Source organism: Haliotis rufescens, unplaced genomic scaffold (assembly GCF_023055435.1).
Source record: "Haliotis rufescens isolate VD_foot unplaced genomic scaffold, xgHalRufe1.0.p SCAF_13, whole genome shotgun sequence".
Taxonomy (NCBI): domain Eukaryota; kingdom Metazoa; phylum Mollusca; class Gastropoda; order Lepetellida; family Haliotidae; genus Haliotis; species Haliotis rufescens.
In genome coordinates, this window is record NW_025963813.1 from 12,432,677 (window position 1) to 12,446,155 (window position 13,479).

Consider the following 13,479-nt stretch of genomic DNA (forward strand, 5'->3'; position numbering starts at 1 on the left):
TATAACCGTAGTTCGTTATAAGCATATATACAGCATAACGACAGCAAATAGTCGTGACAAAAAAGTAGGTTCGTTATATCCGTCAGTTCGTTATAAGCGTGTTCGTTATAAACGTAGTTTACTGGTATTCAATTCAAAACAGCGTTCAGCCTACTTCACTCACTTAATATATGAACATGAATACTATCTCAGTTCTCCCATATAGCATTTCTGTTAACAGCGCAGACACTGATGACGTGATCTGCACGGGAAGCATCATAAACTGCTCGGCAAAAGAATGTATACACCCATATTTGATGGTGGCAAAAAATGAAACAACAAGAAATGTTTATTCGTTAGTAATATATATTATACGGGTATCCTAGTGGTAATTTGGACCTTAAGTTTGCAGTGTTTCGGCGATTGTTTTCAAACCAGTAACGTTTCGATAACGTTTGTAATACGGGGATCAAATTTTCAAGTGTATACATTCTTTTGTACGGCAGTTTATATTCCTATAAAGTGTAAGTGTTTTTGAGTGTTCAGCGTCCGGGAATTTCATTTGGAACCTACCGCGTTACCAGAATGAGGAAACGAAACACGCCGAAAACCAAGGTTTGATTCCCCCACTTGCGTATATAATGTGTGAAGCCCAGCCATTTCTGACACACCCACACCCACCCCCCCCCCCCCCCCCCCCCCCCCCCCACCCACACCCCAATATTTCAATCTCTTATATTCGAAATCACCATTTAATGTATAATACCAAACAAAAGATTTGCAAACATGTTTGTTTACATAAGCACTCTTGCATCGAGTTGCACCTAGTAACACAAAATATGCCATAAAACGTATGGAATAGTCAAGATCTACTCGTATTTTGTGTATAAACTGTTGCTGGTCATTTGTCGCATATTTTCAAGGATCTGTTATGAATAACTACGACTTCCTCAGCAAATTTACTAAATATTTCGTTTCCTCAGAGACCATTACATATTTTATCGCCTCTGGTTTCCACGAAGCTCATCAGATCATATTTAAAGACTCCGTAGCTCTCGAACATGTTTGGACTCGTCCGAGCGACTCCAATGTCCTGTACTCACTCTGGCGACTGGAAAACTCAAAAAGGAGCATAGCTACCAACAACAACAACACGCTCGCATGCTTGGACACAGACCTGCTAACAGAGAAGATAGTGTTTGGTTTTGTCGCTGATGGAACAAAGGTTATTTTTGCTCTACATTATCTTTATGTCACCGCTCCATATATCTCCACCGCTAGAAAATAATGGCCCAGATAATAATATCAGCCTGTGAAACATAAAATTCGGCCCAGGCGTGTTGTGCCCGTGTGGATATAGTGATTTGTGTTATTCTTTTAGAAAGCGGCACGCGAGATCAGTGAAGCGATAGCCAATTTTTCTTGAGACATGAACCTCCTAGTTTAGTACTTTTTCCAGTGTATCAACATACATGATCGTGCACACGTATCTGAGACCCCACAGTGATGACAATCTACGCAGCACAGTACAAAGGATGATAAACAGAGATATGATCTTTTCCAGCTATCTCACATCTTAACATGTACAATGTACAGGTACAGGTACAAGGCCTCTGAAGTTCTAGGGTAGAATAGGTCTTTAGCAACCCATGCTTGGCGTAAAAGGCGACTATGCTTGTTGTAAAAGGCGACTAACGGGATCGGGTGGTCAGGTTCGTTGACTTGGTTGATGCATGTCATCGATGCCAATTGCGTGGATCAATGCTCATGATGTCAATCACTGGATTGTCTGGTCGTGACTCAACTATTTACAGACCGCCGTCATATAGCTGGAATATTGCTGAGTGTGGCGTTAAACAACAAACCAACCAGCCAACAAGCCCCTAAATAATAATGACAACAAGGTAGATGATTCAAAGCCCACTGAAAACATCAAGGTGTTTAGCCTACCTCTTGCCGTTGAAGTTATGTTTCAAATTAGGCAACACGAGGTAAGATATTCAATAAGTAATGAAAACATACCCGAAACTTACTTTTTCACCAATGCAAATTTTAATCATACTTGGGGTATGCAGCTATTGATAACTAGACTGCAATGAAAGGGCTCGAAATCAAATGACGGAAACAAGATGCCGCATGATCGAGTTTGTCTCTCTGGAGGCATTATTGTATTGGGATTGGGATAAGACACGTACCGGTAATCAGAAATACTGCTTTGGGGCTCAAAGATTTGTAACACAAGGATATATATTCATCCCGGACAGTCGTGATGTAATCCTGGGTGGCCCTGGCAGTTTGCCTCAGACCACAATTGTTTTCCTTCTTTGCTATCTATAGTGACATGACAGCCCACAATAATTAGTAACAGCAAACTATCCTTTTCCCCTGTCACTAGATGAGAGAAACATGATATTTCACAAGACACATGGAATATGCTATTTATTATATAATTTTTGTGTAGTTGTCTACCTGAAAATTAAATTATTTCATTACGAATGTAAAACCTTGAAACGTATATTCTCCCTACCTAATACACAGGACGGTTAACCACCCCTTATATTTGCGTCTAAAAAAGTAATTTCGTGTTTTCAAAATCTTAAGAAATATAAACAAAAGTAAAAAAAATAATTTAGCGTCACAAAAATTCTATATCATGCATACAGATATGATTGTAAATATTTTTGAAAGCTACGAGACATGTTGGAAGTAAAAGAATATACGCCAGTCAAGAAACAAAAATGGCGCTTTGCAAAACGATCAGTTTTGGTTGACAAGTGAAATGAGAAATTTACAGTTTATAACGAAACATTTTCGAAAGATTAACAAACCTCAAGAAGTGATATTAACTCCACAAATGGCCATCTTTCATTATTTTGCCTTGTCAATAGGGAACTTACATAAAAAGGATCGTACGGCCGAGACACTTACAATTAAGGGAGACAATTTCAGGGGAGGTAACATTTGGTTATTGATACGTTCCGTCAAAGAGTTATGTTCACTGTAGTGAAATATCAAGTGTTATGTTCACTGCAATGAAAATATCACTTTTCTCAACTTCGGAAAGTATATAATAAAACAGTGTTTGTGTTTGTATTATATGTCAAATATGTTTATTATCTTCCAAAACTGGCTCCACAGGAGATATCGTTACAATGAAATTGCATTACAATGCTTTGCAGGCCATTGTGACATCATCAGTTGACATGACGTCACAATTTAATGAAATAACTTAAATCTCTGCCACCGGAGCTGGTTAACTGTTTACTCTCAAGACACTGCTTATTACTGTTTACAAACTGAAAAAAACTAAGAAGTATGATTATTGATGAAAAACAGAATCCCAGCAAGCCTTGGAGTTTCATCAAGTATGTTGATATATGTGATATCACTAGCTACCCAAACTATTTGACACATTCTTATAGTACATGTACCAAGAAGGAGTGAGTGAGTTGGGTTTAACGCCGCTTTTAACAGTAATCTAGTTATATCACAGCGTGTCAGCTTAATGTGGGAGGAAAGCCCGAAGTAATGCAGGTTTCAGACATTTACCACTTCTGTGAAACCCACGAGCATGGGTATAGTGCTGACAAACCTAGAAACATGATCGGGGCGAACCGGGATTCGGACCCACAGTTTCTGGCGTGCCCAAGGGACACAACTCTGCACAGCGAATCGCGGAGCCTCAGACAAATGGGCCACCTGCGCCCCCACCAAGAAGGACACATTCGCACCAATATACTTATTTAGGTTTCAAGTTTTGCACTACAATCAACAATAGATAGGGTCCCTCAAAATATATGTCAAGAATGGACATATCTTCTGGCCTCTGTTTTCAGAGTCCAAGGTTGTCCATATCCTGTATCCACACTTGTATGGGCATAGGGAATGGCAATATCACTCTGCCTTTTATTAAACAACACAATTTGCTGTACAGCTTTGTTGTCCTTTGCCATGCTGAGATATAGAGAATCTCACCCGAGTGTCTTTTGATATCAAATATAGCAACGAGTGTTGTTATGTTTGATATTAAAAGACACTCGGGTGAGATTTTATTTATCATCCAACATCATTCTTCCAACTTTTTCAGTTTATTGACAGTAATAAGCAGTGTCTTAAGTGTAAAAAGTACTGCTTACAGCTTCAATAGCAGAGCCATTAGTGATGTCATGGTAACCAATGATGTCACAATGGTCTGCAAAGCATTGTGATGCAATTTCATTGCAGCGATATTTACAGTGTAGATGTCGCTTGGTCTCACCCAAGGGATATCTCCTGTGGGAGCCACTTTTGGATGATAAATGTTGATTGTGGTGGGTTTTTGTTTTGTCCAGCACAATACCCATTTTAAAGGGCTTCACCAAAGTGGTCTGTCCCAGACAGCCTGCCATGATACCATTGTCAGTATTCATGCATTACTAGTGTCCATGAGACACAGAACAAAAATATACTAATATTAGGACATATCAAGCTGACAGCATCGTCAATACAATACGTCCTTGTTGTCTGTGTGTATGAAAAATGTTTGGTGAGTGAGTATGGTTTTACGCCGCTTTTAGCAATATTCCAGCAATATCACGGCGGGGGACACCAGAAATGGGCTTCACACATTGTACCCATGTCGGGAATCGTACCCGGGTCTTCGGCGTGACGAGCGAATGCTTTAACCACTAGGCTACCCGACCGCCCCTCAAAAATGTTTAAATCTACTGGCCTGGGCATGGCTCCTAGCATCATTTTCAGTAGATTTTAGTGTTATCATATTGATTGTTTTTTAGCTGAGTTTACGAGAACGAACAGATTTTCACAAGACTCCTGCTTTGAACAAGTGGCTAAGGTCTCAGACTGGGCTTGTACCGGGTATACACTATGTTCCCATTATAGTATTTTGTTCTCTCTCACCTTGAGTGATACACATTCCTGTTTTATCTCTGTTTCTTTGCTTCCCTTTCAGAGTGAATTATGGCAGAGAATACCGACAATAAGCCAGAAACAAAAACAAATGAGCAGGATACCAAAGGTAAGAAAGAAGTAAAGTGATGAACCCAAAATACATGTTCATATTAAAAGAACTCTTAATGGTAGAAACAAATGGACTTAAGTACATCAAGTCAAGTTCTGTTAATCTGACATGGTTGGCTGCGTATGATTAACAAGTATGTCAGATAAACAAAATTAAGTAGTATCAATGTTATGATCGAAATTCGGGCAACTACAAGATGGATAACAATACATACTTGTTGTAATAAAAAAAGGAAGTATGCTGATCACTGTGTTGGATTAACAAGACTGATTAATGAGTAATTTTGGTCATTCGTTGCAAATTAGGTGTGTCCGAGTGCAAGACTGTCGGATTAACGGGCCTTAATACCACCGATTTAATCGGTTCCCATCATTAGAGTAGTACAGATGATGGTGATTCAGCCGCAACCCATCCTGAAACATTCCCGAACCCTTACAAGGCTTCTATGGGGGTATTAAGTTTATGTAAATTGTTTGATGACGATCCATGGATCGTCATGTCCTTTAAGCTAAATTGTAATGATAAAGGATTCTGGCTCATTCCTATCTGGGCCAGACCTAGACCCTAACAATGCTTCTATATTATCCATATAAGATTTATAGGACATTAGCAGAACGTTTGTTTGGATATCAGTATGGGAATGAAATGAAATCTGATCGGTTAAGATCAACGGAATGGGTGACATGATTATCAGCTGTTGTATCAGCGCTAAATAATGAAGTAAAAAAGATTAATTGGGAAGAAACCATCTGATGCTGTTAAAATGAAATCTTTGACTTCCGAATCTTCAGCACCACGGAGAGGCAAAGAACAAAAACTTCCGGATAGAGTAAGTGTGAACTTGAAGGAGGCCAACGTCGTGCAACTGACCCAGTATGATCTCTTAAGATATATAACATTAGTTGATTGGTTATGAAAGAAGGCGAGCCATCTATATATTATCTTAAAGATGGACTGGGCAGGGGATTTATCCCTAAGTGACTATAAGCATAGGGAGAAACACCATCCTTGTCAATCCATCTCTTTGTATCTGAAGGGGATAATGATGTCTTGTTCATTCTTAATCCATATGTCCTGTGCTTCTTAAAGTATTCATCTCATGTTTGAATGTTCTACCATTGAATAATGCTTCTTCATACTGTTCGTGTTTGATATGCTTTTTTACCACATACTTCTTAATGCCTTTAGCTTTTCTTATCTCCTCTTTATCAGATTTCTTTATAGAATTCATCTGAGGTCTTATCTGAGGGATTATCTTTTGGGTAATCGCTTGTTTCGTACATATCTATCTATCTATCTATCTATCTATCTATCTATCTATCTGACCAATTTAACATCAACACGCGCTTCCTTAGATTCTCCATAGTTTTACCAAATACTGAGTTATTCATGAGTTTATATAAGTTCTTTTCGAAATGGCTAGTAGCCATTCTTTCTTAAATCTGTGTTCAGCCTTATATAGGGCTCCATCCAAGGGCTTTGATCAATACTCAAGACCTCATTACCGCTTATTTTAATCGTAATGTTCTTTACAATTGCACGACCTATGTTCTGAATAAGCTCCCTGTTAACATCAGAAGAAGACAAACTAATTGTAAGTGATAGTCGGTGAGTTCCTGGAACTAACACATGAGGACCAAGATAAGGAGCACGAACCAGAATTGTCCTATTTTGGTCAATGGTACTTGGGTTATTAGTTATTGTTACAGACTGGCGAAGTGCTTTGACCCCTAATGGATCCTGAAGTCAACGTTGTGGATTTAACTTGCGCCCATATTGCATAGACATTGTTTATATTGAAATTACGTTTTCCTATGTTTAATATAAAAAATGGATAAAATTAATCTAGATGACCTAACTGATACCACTTCAGCCGAAGGAGAGACTTTATGGGGCAAGGAGTAAATCTTAATGAGGAAGTTCTACAATCAATTGTTAATGATTATTACGATGCCTTAAAAGAAGACAAAAAATATGTTACTCCCATTGTCCGTGACTATTCCAAGTTTGCAATTGAGAGTAAAGGAATATTGTGACTGTGTGGCTCTCCAGATACTGATCTTAGGAATTCTCGTTTTCGGAAACCCCTAGCGTTGTCTACAACAGCTGGGCGCCGTGGTGGTAACAATATAATTTATAATTCGTAATGAATTAGGGTCAGTCGGGTAGCCTAGTGGTCAAAGCATTCGCTCGTCACACCGAAAACCCGGGTTCGATTCCCGACATGGGTACATTGTGTGAAGCCCATTTCTGGTGGCCCCCGCCGTGATATTGCTGGAATATTGCTAAAAGCGGCGTAAAACCATACTCACTCACTCACTCACTCGTAATGAATTAGGTCTGGTAGACTATGACAACTCACAAGCAAAACTTTCTGCAAAGACTACTAAGGTAGGCTGTGGGGACTGAACTTGGTGCAACGGCTGCTGCCAAAGATAAAGATAATTTGGAAGACTTACCACAACACGCATGGTCTCGGGAACACCATGGTAACCTATGAAGAGTCTACATTACAGGCAGATATTTTCTTTGATAAATGTTGGCTTCATCTATCACACAAGAGTCACTAAGAAATCGGTGTCACAGCAGTAAACGTTTCTGGTTTATTATTACCCGTATAACCTACCTCTTGACCAAACTTGCATGTTGCTCAGTGACATATCCATGCCTTTTCCAAAAACATAGTCTACTTTAGAACCAGCATACTGTAGTACATCCTGATATTGCCTGATAGCTGAAGACAGGTCAACTTGTGACGAAATAGCGTCCTCTATGTTCGCAGTAAACTGCTTTTGAGCATCAAACAAGGGCTGGGACGGGTAACTTTGGTACTGAGTAGGTCCCGGGTACCCACAGGACTACCCTGATCACGGTCCAGTGACACACATCAGTCAGGACCATCATTGGGTACTGTGGACACCAAGGCCATGTTTTAGATTTAATTGTTAACTGAAATTTATGTCAAAGTCAAAAGTGTTTAGACCGCTTAATTTGGGTAGGAATCACAGAACAAATCCGTGTAAACTCTTATTTTGTATGTGGCATAATATTGTTTACTTTGTTGGTTTAGCAGAAGAAATATTGGGAACTAAAATGTATTATTTCTACATTAACAAGTTACATCTGAGAGATGAATGTCTTCTCTTTAATAGATGTTAGTGGTGACCGCGACATCGTCAACAATTGGATGACATCACATGCTTCCATGGCAACCGAACAACCTAGTGAGTAGAATCCACATGAGTGAAATTTAAGGAAATTACATACATGATGACAACAGTATTCACATTCAAAGGTCCTCTCTGTTCTGATGGTATTGTGTTTGTTTGTTTGTTTAAAGCCGCACTCAGCAATATTCCAGCTATATGACAGCGGTCTGTAAATAATCAAGTCTGGACCAGACAATCCAGTGATTGACATCATGCGCATCGGTCAACGAACGTTGAACCATATGGTTGTCAGTTTTGATTTCTGTCAATGATTGATGATGAAGATGAAGCTGAGACAGAGATTTAATGTAATGAATGCAATATTCATATACACCTGCCAAGTACCTAGTTCATTATGATTTATAGTATATACATAGTGGCCAAAGCACATAAATTGCAGAGTTCTGGACATCAGGTAGCCTAGTGGTTAAAGTGTTCACTCGCCACGCCGAAGACCCGGGTTCGATTCCGACATTGGTACAATGTGTGAAGCTCATTTCTGGTGTCCTCCGCCTTGATATTGCTTGAATATTGCTAAAAGCGGCATAAAACCATACTCACTCACTCATTCTGAAAATCGATCAAGTATTGACAATGGAATGGGGATCAGTCATATCCTGGTTGAACAGGGAAAGCCAGAGAGAGGCATTTAGCACACAATTTTCATTTATGTTTCACACATCAGTTCGTCTCAAAACTGTACAGATTATAATAAAAATCAGGTGTAGCACTGGTGTCACTGCCATCATATAGAAATTTACTTTAAAAAATATTGTTACACTTTCTAACTTTCAAAAACGTTTAACAATATATTGTATGTAAAGCATTTTTGTAGAAAAAATATGCTCATGTGAATGCTATGATATTCCTTTACCATTTTACAGTACACAAAATGTTGCTTTCAAGGACATATTTACAGTAAATAATCATGAAACTTTCTTCATATTCCTTTTAACCATGTTTGTCAGTGGATTAAACTGTGGTGCATGTATATTCGTTTTTACAATCAATTAGGACTGAACTACACTATTCTGTCCTAGAAAATTTTAGGGAAAGCAAGCATGTGTGCTTCGGCCTAAGTTTAGGTTTTCTTTCTAGTAAGCTCAACTTATTATGGTCCATTGGTGTTAACACTAAAATCAACTGGAAAATATTCTAAATGTCAAGTTCAGCTTGTAGACTGTCACAAACTGAGGGGGGCACGGGTGGCCCAGTCGTCTTAGGCACCGTGATTCGCTGTGCAGAGATGCATCCCTTGTGCACGCCAGAAACCGATGATTGCGGGTTCCAATCCCGGTTCGCCCTGATTGTGTTTCTAGGTTTGTCAGCATCAAGCCCGTGCTCGTTGGTTTCATCGAAGTGGTAAACGTCTGTGACCTGCATCACTTCGGGCTTTCCTCCTACATTAAGCTGGCACGCGGTGATAAAACTGGAATAATGTTAAAAGCAGCGTTTAACCCAACTCACTCACTCACAAACTGAAATATTAAAAAGTTATATATTATTGATGAATTTCAGAAGGGGAGAACCTGGAAGATCTGTTATCAACACTACAGAAACAGATCAAGGGCTCCGATTGGTTGAAGGAAAACACCGCAGAGAAGTGGACAGCCGAAAACAAGGAATTAGCTGAAGAATTTATGAAAGCAAAAGAATGCAAAGAAAAGAAGGCAGACTCATGAAGAGAACTGAAATCGTCTTAGGAAAAGACGTGAACAAAAGTTACGACAAAAGAAGTTAGGCTCAGGAAGGTTCTGTTATAGGCCTATGGTTGTGTTGGTAAACCAGTTCTGATATTTTTCCTCATTGCCATGGATATCAGAAGAAATTAACCATGAGGCATTTTACTTTCAATTATAAATGGAACCAAAACTGAAAGGAATTATTTTAAAATCCATGAGATAATGATCATGAAGGAAGCATTACATATTTTGATATCCAGTGCAGGCTTGATACCTAATGTCAGTGAATGTGAATTGAAGGTACATAGTATTGAGGTCTGAACTGGTGTCAAGCAATACTAACACATCCTGATGATTATGGAAACACGTTGTTGGCTTGAGAAAAAAAAGAAGAGGTTTTATCAAAGGGAGATAATTAGATGTATGTTTCAAATTATCTCCCTTTGACCAATGATGCCCAACAGTTGCACATGACCAGAATTTCACAGTCTTTCATGACTTTGGCAAGTTTTTGTGAGTTACAAACTACATATACAACAAGCAAATTGCAATAGTCCCTTGGAGTTTGGTTTAACCATGTTTTACTGTATTTTAATTCATTTTACTTCTTTTTGTGTTAAGACCAAATATATTTCAGTATATCATAATCAAGAGACAGGATGCAAAATAATGATGTTGTCGTGGTTCTTTCGAGTATAATTTCCTAAAGTTGAAGAAACAAATAATTTTCAATACATTCTTTTCATTAGTGTGTCTTATTTTCCAATTGCATGGTAGGTTTGTTTATGATGCCTCTGTAACAAGAAAATAGATTAATCTGCCCAAACAATTAATTGCAAATCCTTGAACGTTATGAATACCTAATTTAAGAAACTAGTTAAAGTCCTACAGCATCCTACATCCTACAGCATGCTAGGACAGCATATTACAAGTTTTACATCTGATATGGAAGAGTAGCTCCTTATTCCCATGTATCTTAAGGGCAGACTAAATTGGGTAGGAAGTGGTGAAAATGGTGTGATTGTATTGTTTAATACACTAAACTGTGTTTTGATGCCCTCATTGTCAACCACTGGTTTATCTGGTCCAAATTTAATTACTTAAAAGTAACAGGCTGAAACAACATTCACTCACTTACCCAATAGAGTTGTTTTGGTTTTTTGGTTTTAATTTCACACTCAAAAATATTTTAGTTATATGAAGGTGGTCTGTAAATAATCAAATCTGGCCCCAGACAATCCAGTGATTGACATCATGAGCATTGATATGCACAATTGGATACAATGACATGCATCAACCAAGTCAGCAAGCATGACCACACAATCCCTTTAATGGCCTCTTTCGACAAGCATTGGTTGGTGAAAATCAGTTCTGACCCAGATCTTCACATGGTCACTCATTAGAGGTTGTGAAGTGAAGTGATTGACCTAGGCTTGTTTCTAATGTGTGTCAAAAAGTCTCCTTCAGATCTCATTCCATGAATAAAATAAAGAACAGAAAATTTGTCAGTGTTTATTGTTCTACAAAGAATCTGCATCAAGTTTGCACGAATGTAGAGAATGGACGCAAGAAAGAAATATACTGCATCCCAAGGGCCTCAATAATATTCATTGCAGCTACAGCACATCAAGAGCAGTTTTGGGTGTCTGTAATTACATCCATCAATCAAATGTCCACATGATCATTGATTCATTCCAGGCTCTGAAGGAATTATCAAAATATCCAGTAAACTACACCATTTGATTATATTACAGGACCCTCTTAGTGCCTGCTAGGACCCTCAAAATTAATTATTGGGGTTGCCTGGACCCCCACTCTTTTAAGTCAGAGGTAAAACCCTGGTTCACCATCTGACTGCCATGACCTGGGTGTGATCATCTGTTGTAGTACACTGCAGACTAAGCACATGTTCACTCACTTTCATTTACCCGGTACCAACCCATGGGGCTTCAATTTGGGGTGCACTTGGGATAGTTCAAGGAAGTGAGTGAGTGAATGAGTATGGTTTTATGACACTTCTGGCAATAGTCAAGCCATATAAATCCAGGGGACACCAGAAATGGGCTTCACACATTGTACCCATGTGGGGAATCAAACCCTGGCCTTCGGAATGTCAAGCAAACACTTCAACCACTGGCTACCCACCTGCCCTAAGAAGGTCGGAGATGCAGAGTCAGTTACTTGACCACAAATGTCAGCAAGCCTTGCTCTTTCAGTAAAGGTTAAAGGGAGTATGACCATGATGATGTCACTGTGTAGCATCCTTCCTATCTGTTGTCGAACAGCAGGAATATTGCCGAGTGTGGTGTTAAACAACAAACAAACAGATCATTAATGGAATATCACTGTACATAAGAAAATGAGGAAAACATATAAATGTGCATCCATTCACACAAAACTGACAATTAAAATTAATTATGTTTCTGTGGTAAGAGATAATGGACAGTTAAATACTACTTGTTATGCTTCTTTAAAAAGCTGTTGACATAGAGTGTGTTAGTAAATGCACCAAGCACAATAGCATACTCACTGACCTGTCCTTCAATTGGGAAATTAGATTAAGTCACCTAGATTCTAGAACTAGTTAAATACCCTTGACACAGACCAGCTGGAGTCAAGATGGGTATGTATGGTGTGGATAGTTCCCCAGAGCTCTCTGTATTGTTAGTTTTCTTGTGTGGTGGCACGACGGTCTCTGCTTGCCAAGCGTTTTTTAACAGATCTTGGCATCGCTGAGGGAGGCAGCTTGCTGCAGTGACTCATTTACTTGGCTACCTCTACTTCTACTTCCAGCTTTGTTAACTATGAGAGTAAATTCTGTGGTTCCACTGACATTTCACTCAAAACAGGAAAGTTTTTATTTAGCTACATCCGCTTATGTTTGTAAGTTGGAAAGCTGTCTTCAGACAAAATATAATTTTCTTGAACCCAAGTATTTACAATTGGACAACAAAACACATTCTGTATAGATGAGGCATGTCAAAACACGTTCAATCTCCTCAAGCATGGTACAAAAATCAGATTAGTTTATTTCTAATCATAAAATGAAGACTTTTATGAAACCAGTGACACATGTACTGTATCACTCACTGTGTATAATAAATAGCTCTGTTCGTGACGAATAAAATACTACAAGTACACTGACGAATAAAATTCTACAAGTAGATTTGTCCCATGACCACAATACATGCCCAGTCAACCATGGCGATCAATTGTACTCTTGAGCAGGCAAGTGCGATTCAGTGACACGATTCAGCGCTTGCAGTGTGAGGACACTGTGTACGTGATAGACCTTCTCTTGAGGCTTTTCTATAACCTGAATCCAGTTCTGCCAACACCGACTGTGGTTCTAAAATAAGTTGACGTAGTATTTGGCTGCATGGTTGGTTGGTTGGTTGGTTAGTTTGTTGTTTTAAGCCGCACTCAGCAATATTCAAGCTACATGACGGCGGTCTGTAAATAACCGAGTCTGGACCAGACAATCCAGTGATTGATATCATGAGCATCGATCCACACAATTTGGATGACATGTTTCAACCAAGTCAGCGAGCCTGACCACCCAGTCCCGTGAGGCTGCATGGTTGGTTGG

At 39.0% G+C, this 13,479-nt stretch overlaps 1 protein-coding gene across 1 annotated transcript; it reads left to right on the top strand.

Moving 5' to 3' along the window:
• The first annotated feature begins 1,047 nt into the window (after positions 1-1,047).
• LOC124139114 lies at positions 1,048-10,261 on the top strand. Its single transcript, XM_046506138.2, has 4 exons — positions 1,048-1,204; positions 4,931-4,996; positions 8,152-8,223; positions 9,727-10,261. Exons 2-4 carry the CDS (start codon positions 4,939-4,941, stop codon positions 9,888-9,890), a joined length of 294 nt encoding a protein of 97 aa, XP_046362094.2. The 5' UTR covers positions 1,048-1,204; positions 4,931-4,938; the 3' UTR covers positions 9,891-10,261.
• The last annotated feature ends 3,218 nt before the right edge of the window (positions 10,262-13,479 follow it).